General features: G+C 27.9%; 1 protein-coding gene across 1 annotated transcript in view; it reads left to right on the top strand.

Moving 5' to 3' along the window:
- LOC100163518 overlaps positions 1-8,416 on the top strand; it is a 41,625-nt gene extending 33,209 nt beyond the window's left edge. Inside the window, exon 3 of the mRNA XM_029487883.1 lies at positions 7,928-8,416. Within this exon, the coding sequence (XP_029343743.1) occupies positions 7,928-8,092 (165 nt within the window). The 3' untranslated portion in view covers positions 8,093-8,416. The remainder of the gene's footprint in view (positions 1-7,927) is intronic.
- The last annotated feature ends 4,896 nt before the right edge of the window (positions 8,417-13,312 follow it).

Genomic DNA, 13,312 nt, shown 5'->3' with positions numbered 1-13,312 from the left:
TACAACAAATATTGTATAATCGAAGTACTCGTGTTACGCGATTATGCTCAAAATTCAGTCATGTTCCTAATCAATTGATTGCAGTTAATAGTATGCCAATGAGAATTATTGAGAGTACAATACATATTAATACATATTAATAATATAAGTGTAAGATAATATTAATAACAAAATCAAATACAATTCAAACACAAATCAACTCTAATATTTTATATTCTATAACAATTAAATCAAAAAGTAAGAAAAAATCGGGGATCTCACTTTTTTCGTACATTAGGTTTCAATTGTGAATATCATATGGAAGACGTATTAAATATTTTTTAATTAAATGATAAAACCGTTGCATTCTAAAAAACTACTCTGAGTGAGGAAGAGAGGTCAGCATATTTTTCTAAGGATGATAATTGTTGTTATATTTATATTATTATTAATAATTTCTATTGTATAGGAGGTATGATTTGTACAATTTGATAGACTGAATTAATTTTTGGCAAAAAAAAAAATCGCAAATACCATGTCAAGTACCGTAGAATGGTGTGGATATGGTATAAATAGTTTAAAATTAGTCCAAACATTTTAAAAACTGCATTGTTTATAAAATAAAAAAAATAGAAAACGTAATGATGGAATATGTTTCAAGCCTGCAGTACGATTAATATTTACTTTTAATTACAACAAAAACCTAAAATTGATTCAGGAAAAAAGGTTTTTTTTCGTTTAAATATCCAATTTCATCAAAATGTTAACTTCAAACACTTATATCGAAAAAAATGCGACGACATTTTTCAATATTTTGTGACTTTTGTAAGAGCAACTTATGAATTATTACAAACTTAGTACCACATTTCAACCTTTTTGACCAAGAAACAGAAATTCTGTCAACATAAATCAAAAAAAAAAAACACATTATCGCAAGACCGATACATTTCACGCTCCGCTCATAACCTAAAATGGATTAAGACGATTTTTTTAAATCTATAAAATAATAAATTGTTATTGAATAATAATAAATATTAAATGAAACTTATAAAATTTCGTGATTAATCATTGAATAAATTTAAAAGAAATAGTGTTTGTAAGCCTGCAATCCTATTAAAAATCAGGGCGGAATATACTTATATACACAAATTGTACCCAAACTCCAAAGTTGTGTATATAACTATTGTTGAAAATCACATGCGATGATTTTGCAAGAATTTTGAAAAACCGGTCACTGTCACTATTAGCCTTATATTTTTTATAGAATATCTTTGTTGCCCTACGCACGTATAATAATAATATAATGTTATATCGTTGAAATATATCTTATAATATATTACGCATACACATAATTATATAGAGGTCACCGTTCCGAATATCCTCGAATCCCCTAACACGGATACACCATAGACACCTACTGGTAAACGACATCTGGTTTACAAAAACAACAAATTCGAAAAAAAATTGTACAAACTAAAATTATAATACACGCATAACACCAGCTACATAGGTATATTATATATTATTATATTGTATTCGCTGTTACTTGATGAAATTCGGCGAGCAGTGCATTACGTAAAAAAAGGCGAATGCGTGCGTGTGTACGAGAGTGTGAATTACTCGCATAATAACTCGCGTGTACTTGCAGTGTGTTGGATAATAATAATAATAATAGTAATAATAATAATAATAGTTATAAAATATAACACAACGACGACGTAGGTCCCACACACACGCGCGCTCTCGCATAATATAATATAAAATGTAGGTATATTTCTATATATGACGTACTCTATAACAATAAGACTCGGCGACGCTACATAATAATAATATTATTATTATTATTATTATAACATATATATGTAACGATTTAATGTTGTTACATTTTATGTAACCACCGACGGTGACTGATGAATTTCAAGATATCGTAGGTACGCGTATATTGTTATAAGCCGTGTTATAATAACGACATAATAGGTACACATTATTATTACAATATTACCGTACGACGGAAAAGCATAGACGTATCTATAATATACGTTTCTTCGGAAGTAAATTCGGCAATTATTTCGTTTTCTATAAATTATGTATTTCTCTTATCTATGTAAACGGGTGCCGTTCGCGGTTCTTCTACGCTGAGCCGACCCGTGTGCCTGAACTAACGAGTGCCCGCAACTATGACGATGAGATGACGATCACAGTATTATAATATTATTATACCGATTACTATTTACTCGGAAGTAAGTCTTTACTTACTAGAAAAAAAATCCAGCGTATTAAAATGTCGAGTTACATAGGTAGGCACACTATTCTTGAATACGTCACACACTCACACTCGTGTGAGCTGTTCTGTCTTTGAAACGTACAATGAAGATCAATAATATTTCGTTCTGTAGAACCAATTTTATTTGTAGTCATAGCATATACCTATATCTATATATATTTATTTTTTATTAAAACTAAGAGGAACCGAATTCGTACAATATTTCAATTTTTCTGCGATACATTAGCATGTCACCTATTATACTACAACCTACTCACAACTTTGAAAAATATTGAAATATCGTAAAAAGCCTACGAGACAGTGTTCTAAACTTCAATGCCTATTTAACTCAGTCCACCATTGAAGATAACAAAACAAGATTAGTTCTGGTAAATGCAAATTTGGTATATTTAGCGTGGGTCAGAGAGGGAAAGAGGGAGAGAAAACAAATAATGAGCTGACGTCCTCTCAAAGCGCGGACGTGCTTCGAAACCAGTCAGAAAATAACGCCGTGATTGCGTAAGTAGCTACCTACGATGGCCGGAAACTGCATAATTAATATTATGTACCAGCTCGCATCAATAGTTTGATATAATATCATCACCGTACGGCTATCGCGAGGGTTGGAAAAAAACAAAAAAAGTATAAAACAGTTTTAAAAAGATAGTTTTTTTTACATGTTCAAAACGTGAATTTTTGTTTAAACGGCCTTAAAAAAAAATGTACAAAAAAAAACCATCTTTTAAAAACGTTTAATATGCCGTTCTAACGTTTTTTTTGTTATTCGTAATTTAATGAAGCCCTTTAAATTATAATAGACCATCATGTCATTATGTTATTATTATTTTTTATAAATATATAGATTAGGTTCTCCTGACGGGTCACCATTTTTTAAAACTTATTTTTGATTCATACTTATGTAGTTTTTGACGCTGAGAACGTTGGTGAAATCAAAACATTGGGGGGGGGGGGGGGAATTGTGCTTATTTTCAGTTATGGAGTTTTGTCTAAAACAATTGGCCCAATTTTTTTAGATGCCATTGTTTTTAATTTTTAAATCATTGAAATCGTTTATTTTCAACAAAAATATAATCCCGCTGAGTGGAAAAAATCCAATGATTGTTTTAATTTAAAATATACCAAAAATATCGCTTTAAACACACGTTTTTCATTGATGTTTAAAACAAAATCAAAATGTTTTGGATGTTTCAAACGCGTACTAAACAAAAACGCCGGACCGGTGGTTTTAAACCATATAACAACCCTGGTTATCGCGTATATAGCTGTGTTTTTCTGAGCAAAGCTGTTTCAATAGCGAGATGATACAGCTCTCGGCCCGCCAAGATTTTCGTCGGATAACAACCGAACAGTTCTCGCAGCGCTGGCACTGCAGTATTTTACGTAATATTCCACGCGAGTTTTCTCTTTTTCGTTTACATTTTACATTATTATACGCAGGTACGCATGGATATGTCAGGATATACATAATATATTTTGGTATAAACGCTTAATCGCAATTTCATTAGTGTGATTTATTTACTCGTTTAACGGCTGTTATATCGTGTACAAGTGCGTATATATAGATGTACCTATATTATATTCACTGCCCGAACGGCTGCACAAAAATGACATGATGTAATGATATATAACGCGGCGGATGAACATTTTCTTACTAAAACACTGCTATATACCTGTGCTACGTGGCAGTGTTTTTACGATCCACATTTTTCTCTCTCCGATCTTAGTTGTACTGTATTCCATTCAAACGCGAATGAAACGCGAATAATAAAAATATATTATGAAATGGGTGTATTTTTGTTTCTATTTTTACAGACATTTATAAAATAATAATTATAAATGATTTATATTAAAAAAAAAAAAACACTGAATAAAATATTTAACATTAAATAATAACTACGAATTATACAGAATTCAATAAAATCAACTACTACCCTATTGTATTACCTAATGGTATTGTTGTAGTATTCAAATTATTATTATTTTTTATTAAATCCATTGTATAATATATATTTTCTTTTTAATCGGTTGGTATCAAAATAAAGATTAGCCGAACGTAAAATATAACCAAACCAGTGCGTCATAAAATCTTAAAATATACTCTGCGTGTTTAAATAACTCATAATATACCAGTGAAACATTTCATAACTTAATTATCTTAAGTGCTCGAATCAGGAAAAATATAATAGATGGAAAAATAGCTTCCCATTATTGCGAGTATAATTTGTAAAATTACTACCTATTGGAGTTGCGGTTTACACTGAACATGCCCGTGAAAATAATTAGACTTCTGCATCGTGCTCGAAGCAAGTGCTGATATTAAACTTCAAATTGGTAGGTACTCGTATTCTTCGTTTCACGTTTTAACTAAACAAGTTGTTTTATTCTATTTTTAATTATAATTATTTTTATCAGCTATGATAATGCTGTGTTAAACCGTATAACTATTATTATAGCCGTATTATATTTACTACCTAACAATACACATGGTACCTAGCTTAAAAGTCTTAAGACATTTTTTATTATACTTTTTATTTATTTTATTTAGGCGTTATGTTATTTAAAACTAGTAAGACATCAAAAAAGCTATTTTTAAAACCATTGTTTTTATTTTATTTCTGGATTTTTACTTTTCGGAATATAACGATCCGTGTTCTACAGTAAGTAAATTATATGCTTCAACATTTCACCCGAATGTTTTCGGGACAGAATTTACAATTATCCAAAGTGATACGTACGGTTGACGGTGACAAGGGGACGTGGACCGTTTGGTCTGGCGCAGTGTGTGACTGTCATCTGTCCCTCTGTGACTTTTATTGTTTTATGGTGTACTTACAAATTTATAATTAACCTATATTTTCGTTACAAGTATTATATTTTAAAATTCCAATCGAATCATGAGAAACCTACAAATACGCAGCCTACAAATTACTGAATTTTCATCTGCAATAGAAATTAAATACATAAAAAAATATTTGTGGTAATATTACCTCCAGAAAATTCCAGAATATTCGGAATATTACGGACCGTGATTTTAAATTCTGGAATTGTACGTTCCGTATTACGGATTCTTATAGCCCTCCCGGCTCCCTGTATAATATAATAATAATATAATATAACGTACCTATATATTAGTAATACTACAGCGAGAATCGTTTTTCAATTATGTGTTCATGGGCGTGATTTTGGAGGCAATTCAAGTATAATGCATTGGTGTCCACGAATCATACCCAAACCATATTATAATAAACTGATAAATTGATTCGATATTATGTTATTATTTCATCTGATAGTATCGATTATATTCGAAACAAGTGCAAAAATCTAGGAAAAGCTTTTTATTGATTTATTATTAGGTACCTACTTGCTTACTTAGGTACATTTTTGCCTAAACATAAGTATTTTTAACTAATATTGCAAGTAAATTTAATCTTTTAAAAATTGATTTGGGTATATTATATGATAATTATTATTAACTATTATAAGCTGTACATTTTTTATTATTCCAAATAAAGAGAAACTACCTATTAAAAAATCCAAATCTTTTTTATAAAATTGGTAGTTATGACAAAATAAAATGATTACAGATTAGGACCAATAGACGCTATACACGAAACTTTTAGGGCATTTTCCGTGCACCAAAAAGGTTTTTCCAAATAGAAAACCCACATAATTTATTATAGCTCTATATCGGTCCCCACGGAATTAGAAATATGTTTAACCACGAACAGATAACGGTTATAAATTAAAAAGTAACAAAAAAAATATATATGTTTTTATTTATTAAATTTATGTATTCTCAATATCAATAAGGTTACAATCAAACAATAATTAAAATAACATTTAATTCAAAATTAATATAATTTGGAATAATAAATCATGCCTTATTGGTAATATGGCAATTCAAATAAATCATAAAACCAATTATTTAAAACTTTTCAAGGATACCGATTAAAAACTTTTCAAATTTAATTTAACCAATTTAATTTATGTATTTAATTGCAGTTTTTATGATTATAACTTATATACATAGGTATATAATATTATGTATAATTCATAAACAGAAAACGGTTTGTTTGTGTTTATAGGCGAAGAATTCAGTACCTAACCACCTAATTTATCATAATACTAAAATAGATTGCTCACGTTAAATCTTAAGTTATTTATCCAAAAAAAATATTAAATATATACTTGCTACTTACCTGTAAGTAATGTACCTATCAAATATTTCGCGGAATTCAATGTTTCGTTAAATGTTTAGTACTATTGCAATATTGTTTACCAATAATATATTACACCGATCAATAACTACGAATAGGTAACATTGCATATTATTATTATTATTATAAAATATCATAATACACTATATTGACCTAAAGACGGCTAAAGTCCTAAAGACTTAAGTATAACTTATAAATCTTGGTATTATTGTTTTTTCATTGTTTTTAAAGTAAAAGTCAATATCATTAATCGGTTACGATAAGTCGATACAACGATAAATCGACACACTTGTCATCGACCTTAAATGACGTTTTTAATTCAATTTTATTGTAACAGTAATGAATAAAAAAATTTTATCAACGACGAAATTTCAACAAACAGAATTATAAATTGCTGATCTGTGATGTATTAGATCTTTTACTGTTCCGGGTGTGACAAACGTGCATATAGTTACGTAAACGACGTGCGTTGTGTGCACTGCCACGGTGGACAATGCAAAATAAAGTGGCTTATCCGTTGTCGTTATGATGTAGGAAGTAGTGCGTAAAAAATCGTATCATCCGCAAATAGTTAACCTTATTACATTTTATGTCCAAATCTCAGTAAGGATTCGATTCGAATACTAACGATACGATATTTAAGTACCTATCTGTTTCTAAAGAGAAATCGTAACATCGAAATTTACATATACGTATAAAATCATTATTATGATAAGTGTTTTATTTTTCATTCAACGATAAAAATAGAAAACGTTTTTGTATAATAGATATTTACTCAGTTGAAGCATTTGACATCAATTTGTATTTAAATAATTGATACCTCGATGGTACAAAACTTCTAGTTTGTGAAAACTTGAATTATTTTTTATGTTGATTTTAAAAACATTCTTAAACGTTTAAATAGTTAGATAAAAAATATATGTATCAAGCATTTCACATAAAAGAAATGTACGTAAAGAAAACTAATAAGTAAATCGACAATAATTAATGGGCAAATGCGTACTTATATATAAGTTATATATTCATATGTACAACTTAACGGTTAAATTTACTAATCCGTCTATTCAATTTTCATGGTACTTATAGTTATAATAATATATAGCTTTTATCTAAAATGTAATAGTTTTAGTATATAGACATGTCAACATTATTTCATACAATACAATACAACATTGTTTTATAAGCAAACAACAATACGTTATCAGAAAAATATATATAATATCATAACTAAAATCCGAATAAATTCAAAGTTATTCGTATTTAATGTTTCACTTAAGAATTAATAAAGATAAAGATAAATATCTCATCTTTAAGTTTATACACAATACACTTAACAGTTTACATTTGATATACTCGTGTACCTGATTACATTAGCTATACTATTATATACTAGGTACCTATATTATTTGTATTGTTAATATAACGAAAAATGTGTATATTTTTTCAGTTATTGGATTCAGGCGCGCAACCAAACTTGGAGATGGAAAGACCATACGTGGATGTAAACGGTGATTTTAGCAGACTAAGACCTAGAGAATACAACATACCTGAAAAGTCAATAATGGAACTATTCAACCCGACAGTGCCACACCATCAGAGGCCTAGGTCTTAAAGATGCGAAACTAATTTTTAATTTAAAAATATACATATAATAATATACAATATACATATACAAACTGTCTTAAGTCCGTTTGTTTTTTTCCATTTAAGTTATTTTATCGCTTTTTCAAGCCAAATAAATATTATTATATCTATATACCTTTAATAATTTTCGTCACAAAATAAAATGTAGTCTGTAGGTATTACTGCGTGAACAATCTATTTTCCTCTTAAAAATGTATTAACTAAAACTATAAGTTTGAATGATATATCTTATGTTTGAAATTTGAATTGTTCCACATGTTAATGGAAAATAAATAAACGTTCGCTAAAATAATGGAGTTTCATAATTTATAAGAGTTCATTTATAAATGGAAAATATCATAGTAATGTTAATATGTTTTTAGGGACACAACGATGTTAATAATTAATTATTAAAAAATAAGAGGACAAAAAGTACGAGTACTATTCACGAAGAACTTTTTGAAAGTTCAATATAAAGTATTGTATATAAAGTTTCGAGGAATTTTATAATTTACTTCCACAAATGGTTTTCCAATAAGGTATTTCCACATAAATTTCACTGAATAAAATTAATAGAAAGCGAGAAATAAATAGATAAAAAGGTTAAAAAAATATAATTTTAGTATCCGTTCTATAGAATGGCAGTCAGAATTTTATCTATATAGTCTGACTTTCACGAGAATAATGTAACAATAGTCTTAAACAATAGGATTACGATTTACATTTGGATTATTATATTATATTATATACATCCAAAATATTTAACAATAATTATATGTAAATAAGATTTTATGTTTGAGGAAAATTGTAGTGCTATGAAATTGTGTTTAAATCATTGAACAATAATAACAATATTATGCTTTAATATTATTTAGATCATAAAACATATTAAGAAAACTCAGTTCCACGAATTCTAACAGTGGAATTGAAGATATTTTAGAAGTATAATAAAATGCACACAAATAGTGATCAATAATAATCTGTGACCATAAATGTTTTTAACCTATATTTTTCGTTCACTTTTAAATAATACAAGTTTATCAATATTAAATATAATTTGAAAATTAGTGGAAAACGTTCAATTTTGACTGACCAAAGTCCAAAAGTGAAATCATCAATTATTTATTATTTATTTGTTAAATAATTTACATCTGCGGGAGGTAAGTGTACAATACTTAGTAAAATGTGAAACTAAAACATATACACATAAATAAGAATATACAATTTAAATTAATTTATTATATGCTATATCATAACTCATAAGTCATAAGTTTAGAATACGCCATATTTAATTTGGACTTTTTTTCTATGAAAAAATAAAAAAATTTTAAATCGTAACTTATAGTTAAGTATTATTCAATTATTCTGAAATTTTACTTAGAATGAAGTTGTTTGCTCGTAACTCACTTTAGAACAATGATGATAATGGATTTTAACTTGAGGAACATTCAATTTTATAATTTTTAATAAATGTGAACTGTCAAGGCGAATATTTTTGAATGGTCAAAGATCAGTAAATTTATACATAAAAAATACATCCATACAATTTCATCTAGATTTTAATGATATCTCAATGCAATACCATTGCACCTCAGAAATTGGATTTAATCTGTTAGACCGAATTGTTTAGGGTTCCAAACAACTAACCCGAATTTGAGACCACATAAACTAATGCATGGGCCATGGATCAAAGTTGTAAGGTACCTTATGCAATTTATTGAATCTTTCTTAAATCCTTTTAGTAAATACAAGATTAATTACTTATGCATTTGCACGTGGTATTTATATAGTTCTTATTATTTCAAATATAACAACAATGATATTGTACATTAAATAGTATGAACGTAGTAAAAACGGTCAATAATATATTGTTTAAATATACAAAAAAAACCACTAGGTAGTAGGTACTACACTTTTCGGGTTTTATTCAAATAAAAACTAATTACAACGTATACATATTACATACTTTTCATTTTTAATTAAATTATATCATGACGTCATATATACAAAATTGATTTCATTTATTTTGTCCCAACCAGCTGCGATTCAAAATTTAATCATAAATTCAAACACTTGTCTAAATCCATATTTCCGAGTTCATTAAAAACTTAGTGGCTGTAAATCCTGTGATAAATAATTCATTGTTAACATTTTTAAATTAGTACAATACGTGATTAAATATTAAATAATGAGTAAGTACCTATAAGTTAAGTCACAGTAATGACTCCTCAACTCATGAGAGACACAAACTGGGGACTAATTAAAATGTTTTGATTGAGAATTATGTAAAGAAGTAAAGAACGTAATATATATGAAGTGTAGCTAGTGAGTAAACTTAAGAGCTGAAGTATAGTTAAATATCATATAATACGTCTCAAAAGTGTGAGCAATAGGCGATGGACGAGTTTAAACCGATACAAATTGCGGGGATTATGATTTGGCAAGTTTCTTGAAGTGAGATACGTATTCAGGTCACGATAAAGAATTGATAAGAAGAGACTAGACGGAATAGAGAATAGGTTGTAATAATATTATTATTTATAGTGGAGAAGACGATATGCAGGGTCGCCATTCGCTACCCGATACGTCTGGATAGTCATAATTACTTATAATAATAAAATTGCTGCCATTATTTTAAATGTATGTTATTTTATCTTACAATGACGTGTAATTAGTTTCAAAAATATGAATTATTCTACTTAGTACAGAGGGTTATATAAAAAAAAATATTTATAAAATATATTAGCAAATAGTAAAATGTAAAAACAACAGTTAACTTCTAATAAATGTTGCAAAACAATTGTTTTTTAAGTAGGTATTATGCAGGGTGATTAATCAAACATGCCCACCCTCATTTTTATATTTTTATAGATTAATATCCACCACTAAAATTGTCAAATCACCATAGCCCCTATATCTTACAAACCCATTACCATTGACCCATTATCCTTAGTACACAAAATTAAATTACTCATAAACTGTTCGTTCAAATTTTTATTTTGATAAGTCAACATTTTCAGAAAAACTATTCACTAAATAATTTAAAGTATAAAGGGAGTGTTTCATTTAAAAAGCAGAAGTTTTTATCTTCACAAGACACTTTTTAAGTAGGTAGTACAAACAATCTTAAGAATTTTAAAATATGATCATTAAGTATATTTAAAAAATTCAAAAATCAGATTTTGAGTAACTAATCGAAGAAAAAAGGGGATGATCATGCCATGTATTCACCCTATTTATCACAAACGATGTATGTATTTTTTAAAGACTTATGGTTTTAAAAATGAAAAAAATCATATATTGTTGATATAGTGTATATGTTGTAGATATCATATATATATCATTTATTGTAATATTATTGCATACAATATTATGTTCCACCATGTTTGTCTCTCCTAAGATAGAATAAATTAAGAATTATTTTTCAACAAAATGTTAACTTATTTTATAGGAAGTTGAGCTACGTTTGAAATCGCTTAAAGAATTAAGTTTGCGTTTAGATTATTCTTCAGTATTCAAAAATATTATATTGGTCTTATTTCATACATTTTAAAACTAACCTACCTACATATAATTATACGATCGACGAGTGACGACATAAAAGATTAAACGATTGGAAAACATAACATATTGTTCAAAATAAATAACGTAACAGTTTAATATAATTTTAATTGAGTTAAAATTATAGATTCTTTTAGAAAATAACATTTATGAAATTTGGTACTTGTAATCAAAATTACAATTTTATTATTTGAAAATCGAAATATTATACAACCTGTTTCGTTATAAACTAATTTATATTAATTACATGACTTTATGGTCTATGTCCAATTTAAATTGAAGATCATTTTCAGAAATATTGCAATGTGTGTTAGAAATATATGTAATATATGTAATAAATGCAGGTATAATTATTACAGAAAATATGTAATTAAGTTTCAAATATTAAATTTCCATATAGTGTCAAAATAGCTTCGTACGGTAGGTATGTTGAAAAACAGGACCTACATTGCATCTGTTTATCTCATACTAATATTTATCATTTTTCCACACATACCTATGTATATAAAATATGAACAATATATTGGTTTGGTAAGTATGTGTATTGTGTATACCTACTTTATACTTATAGATTTCAAAATACGCTATTGTGCTAATGTCAACGCGGTTTCAGCAGCTATATACCTACAACTTACAACCCTACAACATTTTAATAAAATATCAAATATGAACTAGCTATTTTAAATTTGTTTAAAATATTTTTGAAATGTCTTTATGTAGGTACCTAATGTAATTTATTAATTACATTATTGTTGAATTTCGAAATTACGTTTATATGTATAAGTGTATAACTGAATAACATTTACATGGCGGAATTTAAGTACAAATAGTGGAATTGGGCAACATGTGTGAAATTTCACAATGTCATGTCGACAGTTAATTTAATTGTTCGATAAAAACACCTTTAAACGTAATGAAGAAAAATCCGGGTCATGGCTGTCCAAGCTACAACTGTCCGAGTTTTAAATGAAGATAGTGATTTTTGGCATAAATGAAAAACAATTCTATAAGTCGTTAAAAAAGACATGAACACATGCGAGAGAAGAGCAAACTTATCTTAACATAAATATTTTTTTGTGATGGGAAAAAAGGTATTATGGTTTATAACCGATTTTGCGTAATGTTTTGTTTGTTGCCATAAAAACGAAAATCAACAATAGGTAATAATAATAAAAAAAAGGTGGGCAAGTGGGTGTCGATCTACTGTACAGTAGGTTACAAGTGGGTCACTGTAATGGATGGTGTTAAATTTTAATTCAATGATATATTAATATCATTGTATAAGAAAAACGATTCTGAGCGAAGACGGTCAGTCAGCCTATGATATATTAAAGGGGTGGCCAGCGAGAAGAGACTCGCAAGCCACCAAATATATTAATAAAAAAAGGTGGGTAAGTGGATGTCGCTCTGCTGTACAGTAGGTTACAAATGGGTCACTGTATAATGGATAGTATTAAATTTGAATTCAATGATATAATATCACTGTATAAGAAAAACGATTCTGAGCGGAGACTGTTTGTCAGTCTAGGTATTAGACATACCTATTATAGGTAGGTATACTTATCTATAGTATTAAAAAAAAATTGACCTATGATAGGTATTAATAATAAATTCCAAATTAATCATATCACAATATCCATCACGTACT

This window comes from Acyrthosiphon pisum, chromosome A1 (assembly GCF_005508785.2).
Source record: "Acyrthosiphon pisum isolate AL4f chromosome A1, pea_aphid_22Mar2018_4r6ur, whole genome shotgun sequence".
NCBI classification, from domain to species: domain Eukaryota; kingdom Metazoa; phylum Arthropoda; class Insecta; order Hemiptera; family Aphididae; genus Acyrthosiphon; species Acyrthosiphon pisum.
The sequence above is the reverse complement of the archived record's forward strand: the minus strand, read 5'-3'. Positions and strand labels throughout refer to the sequence as shown.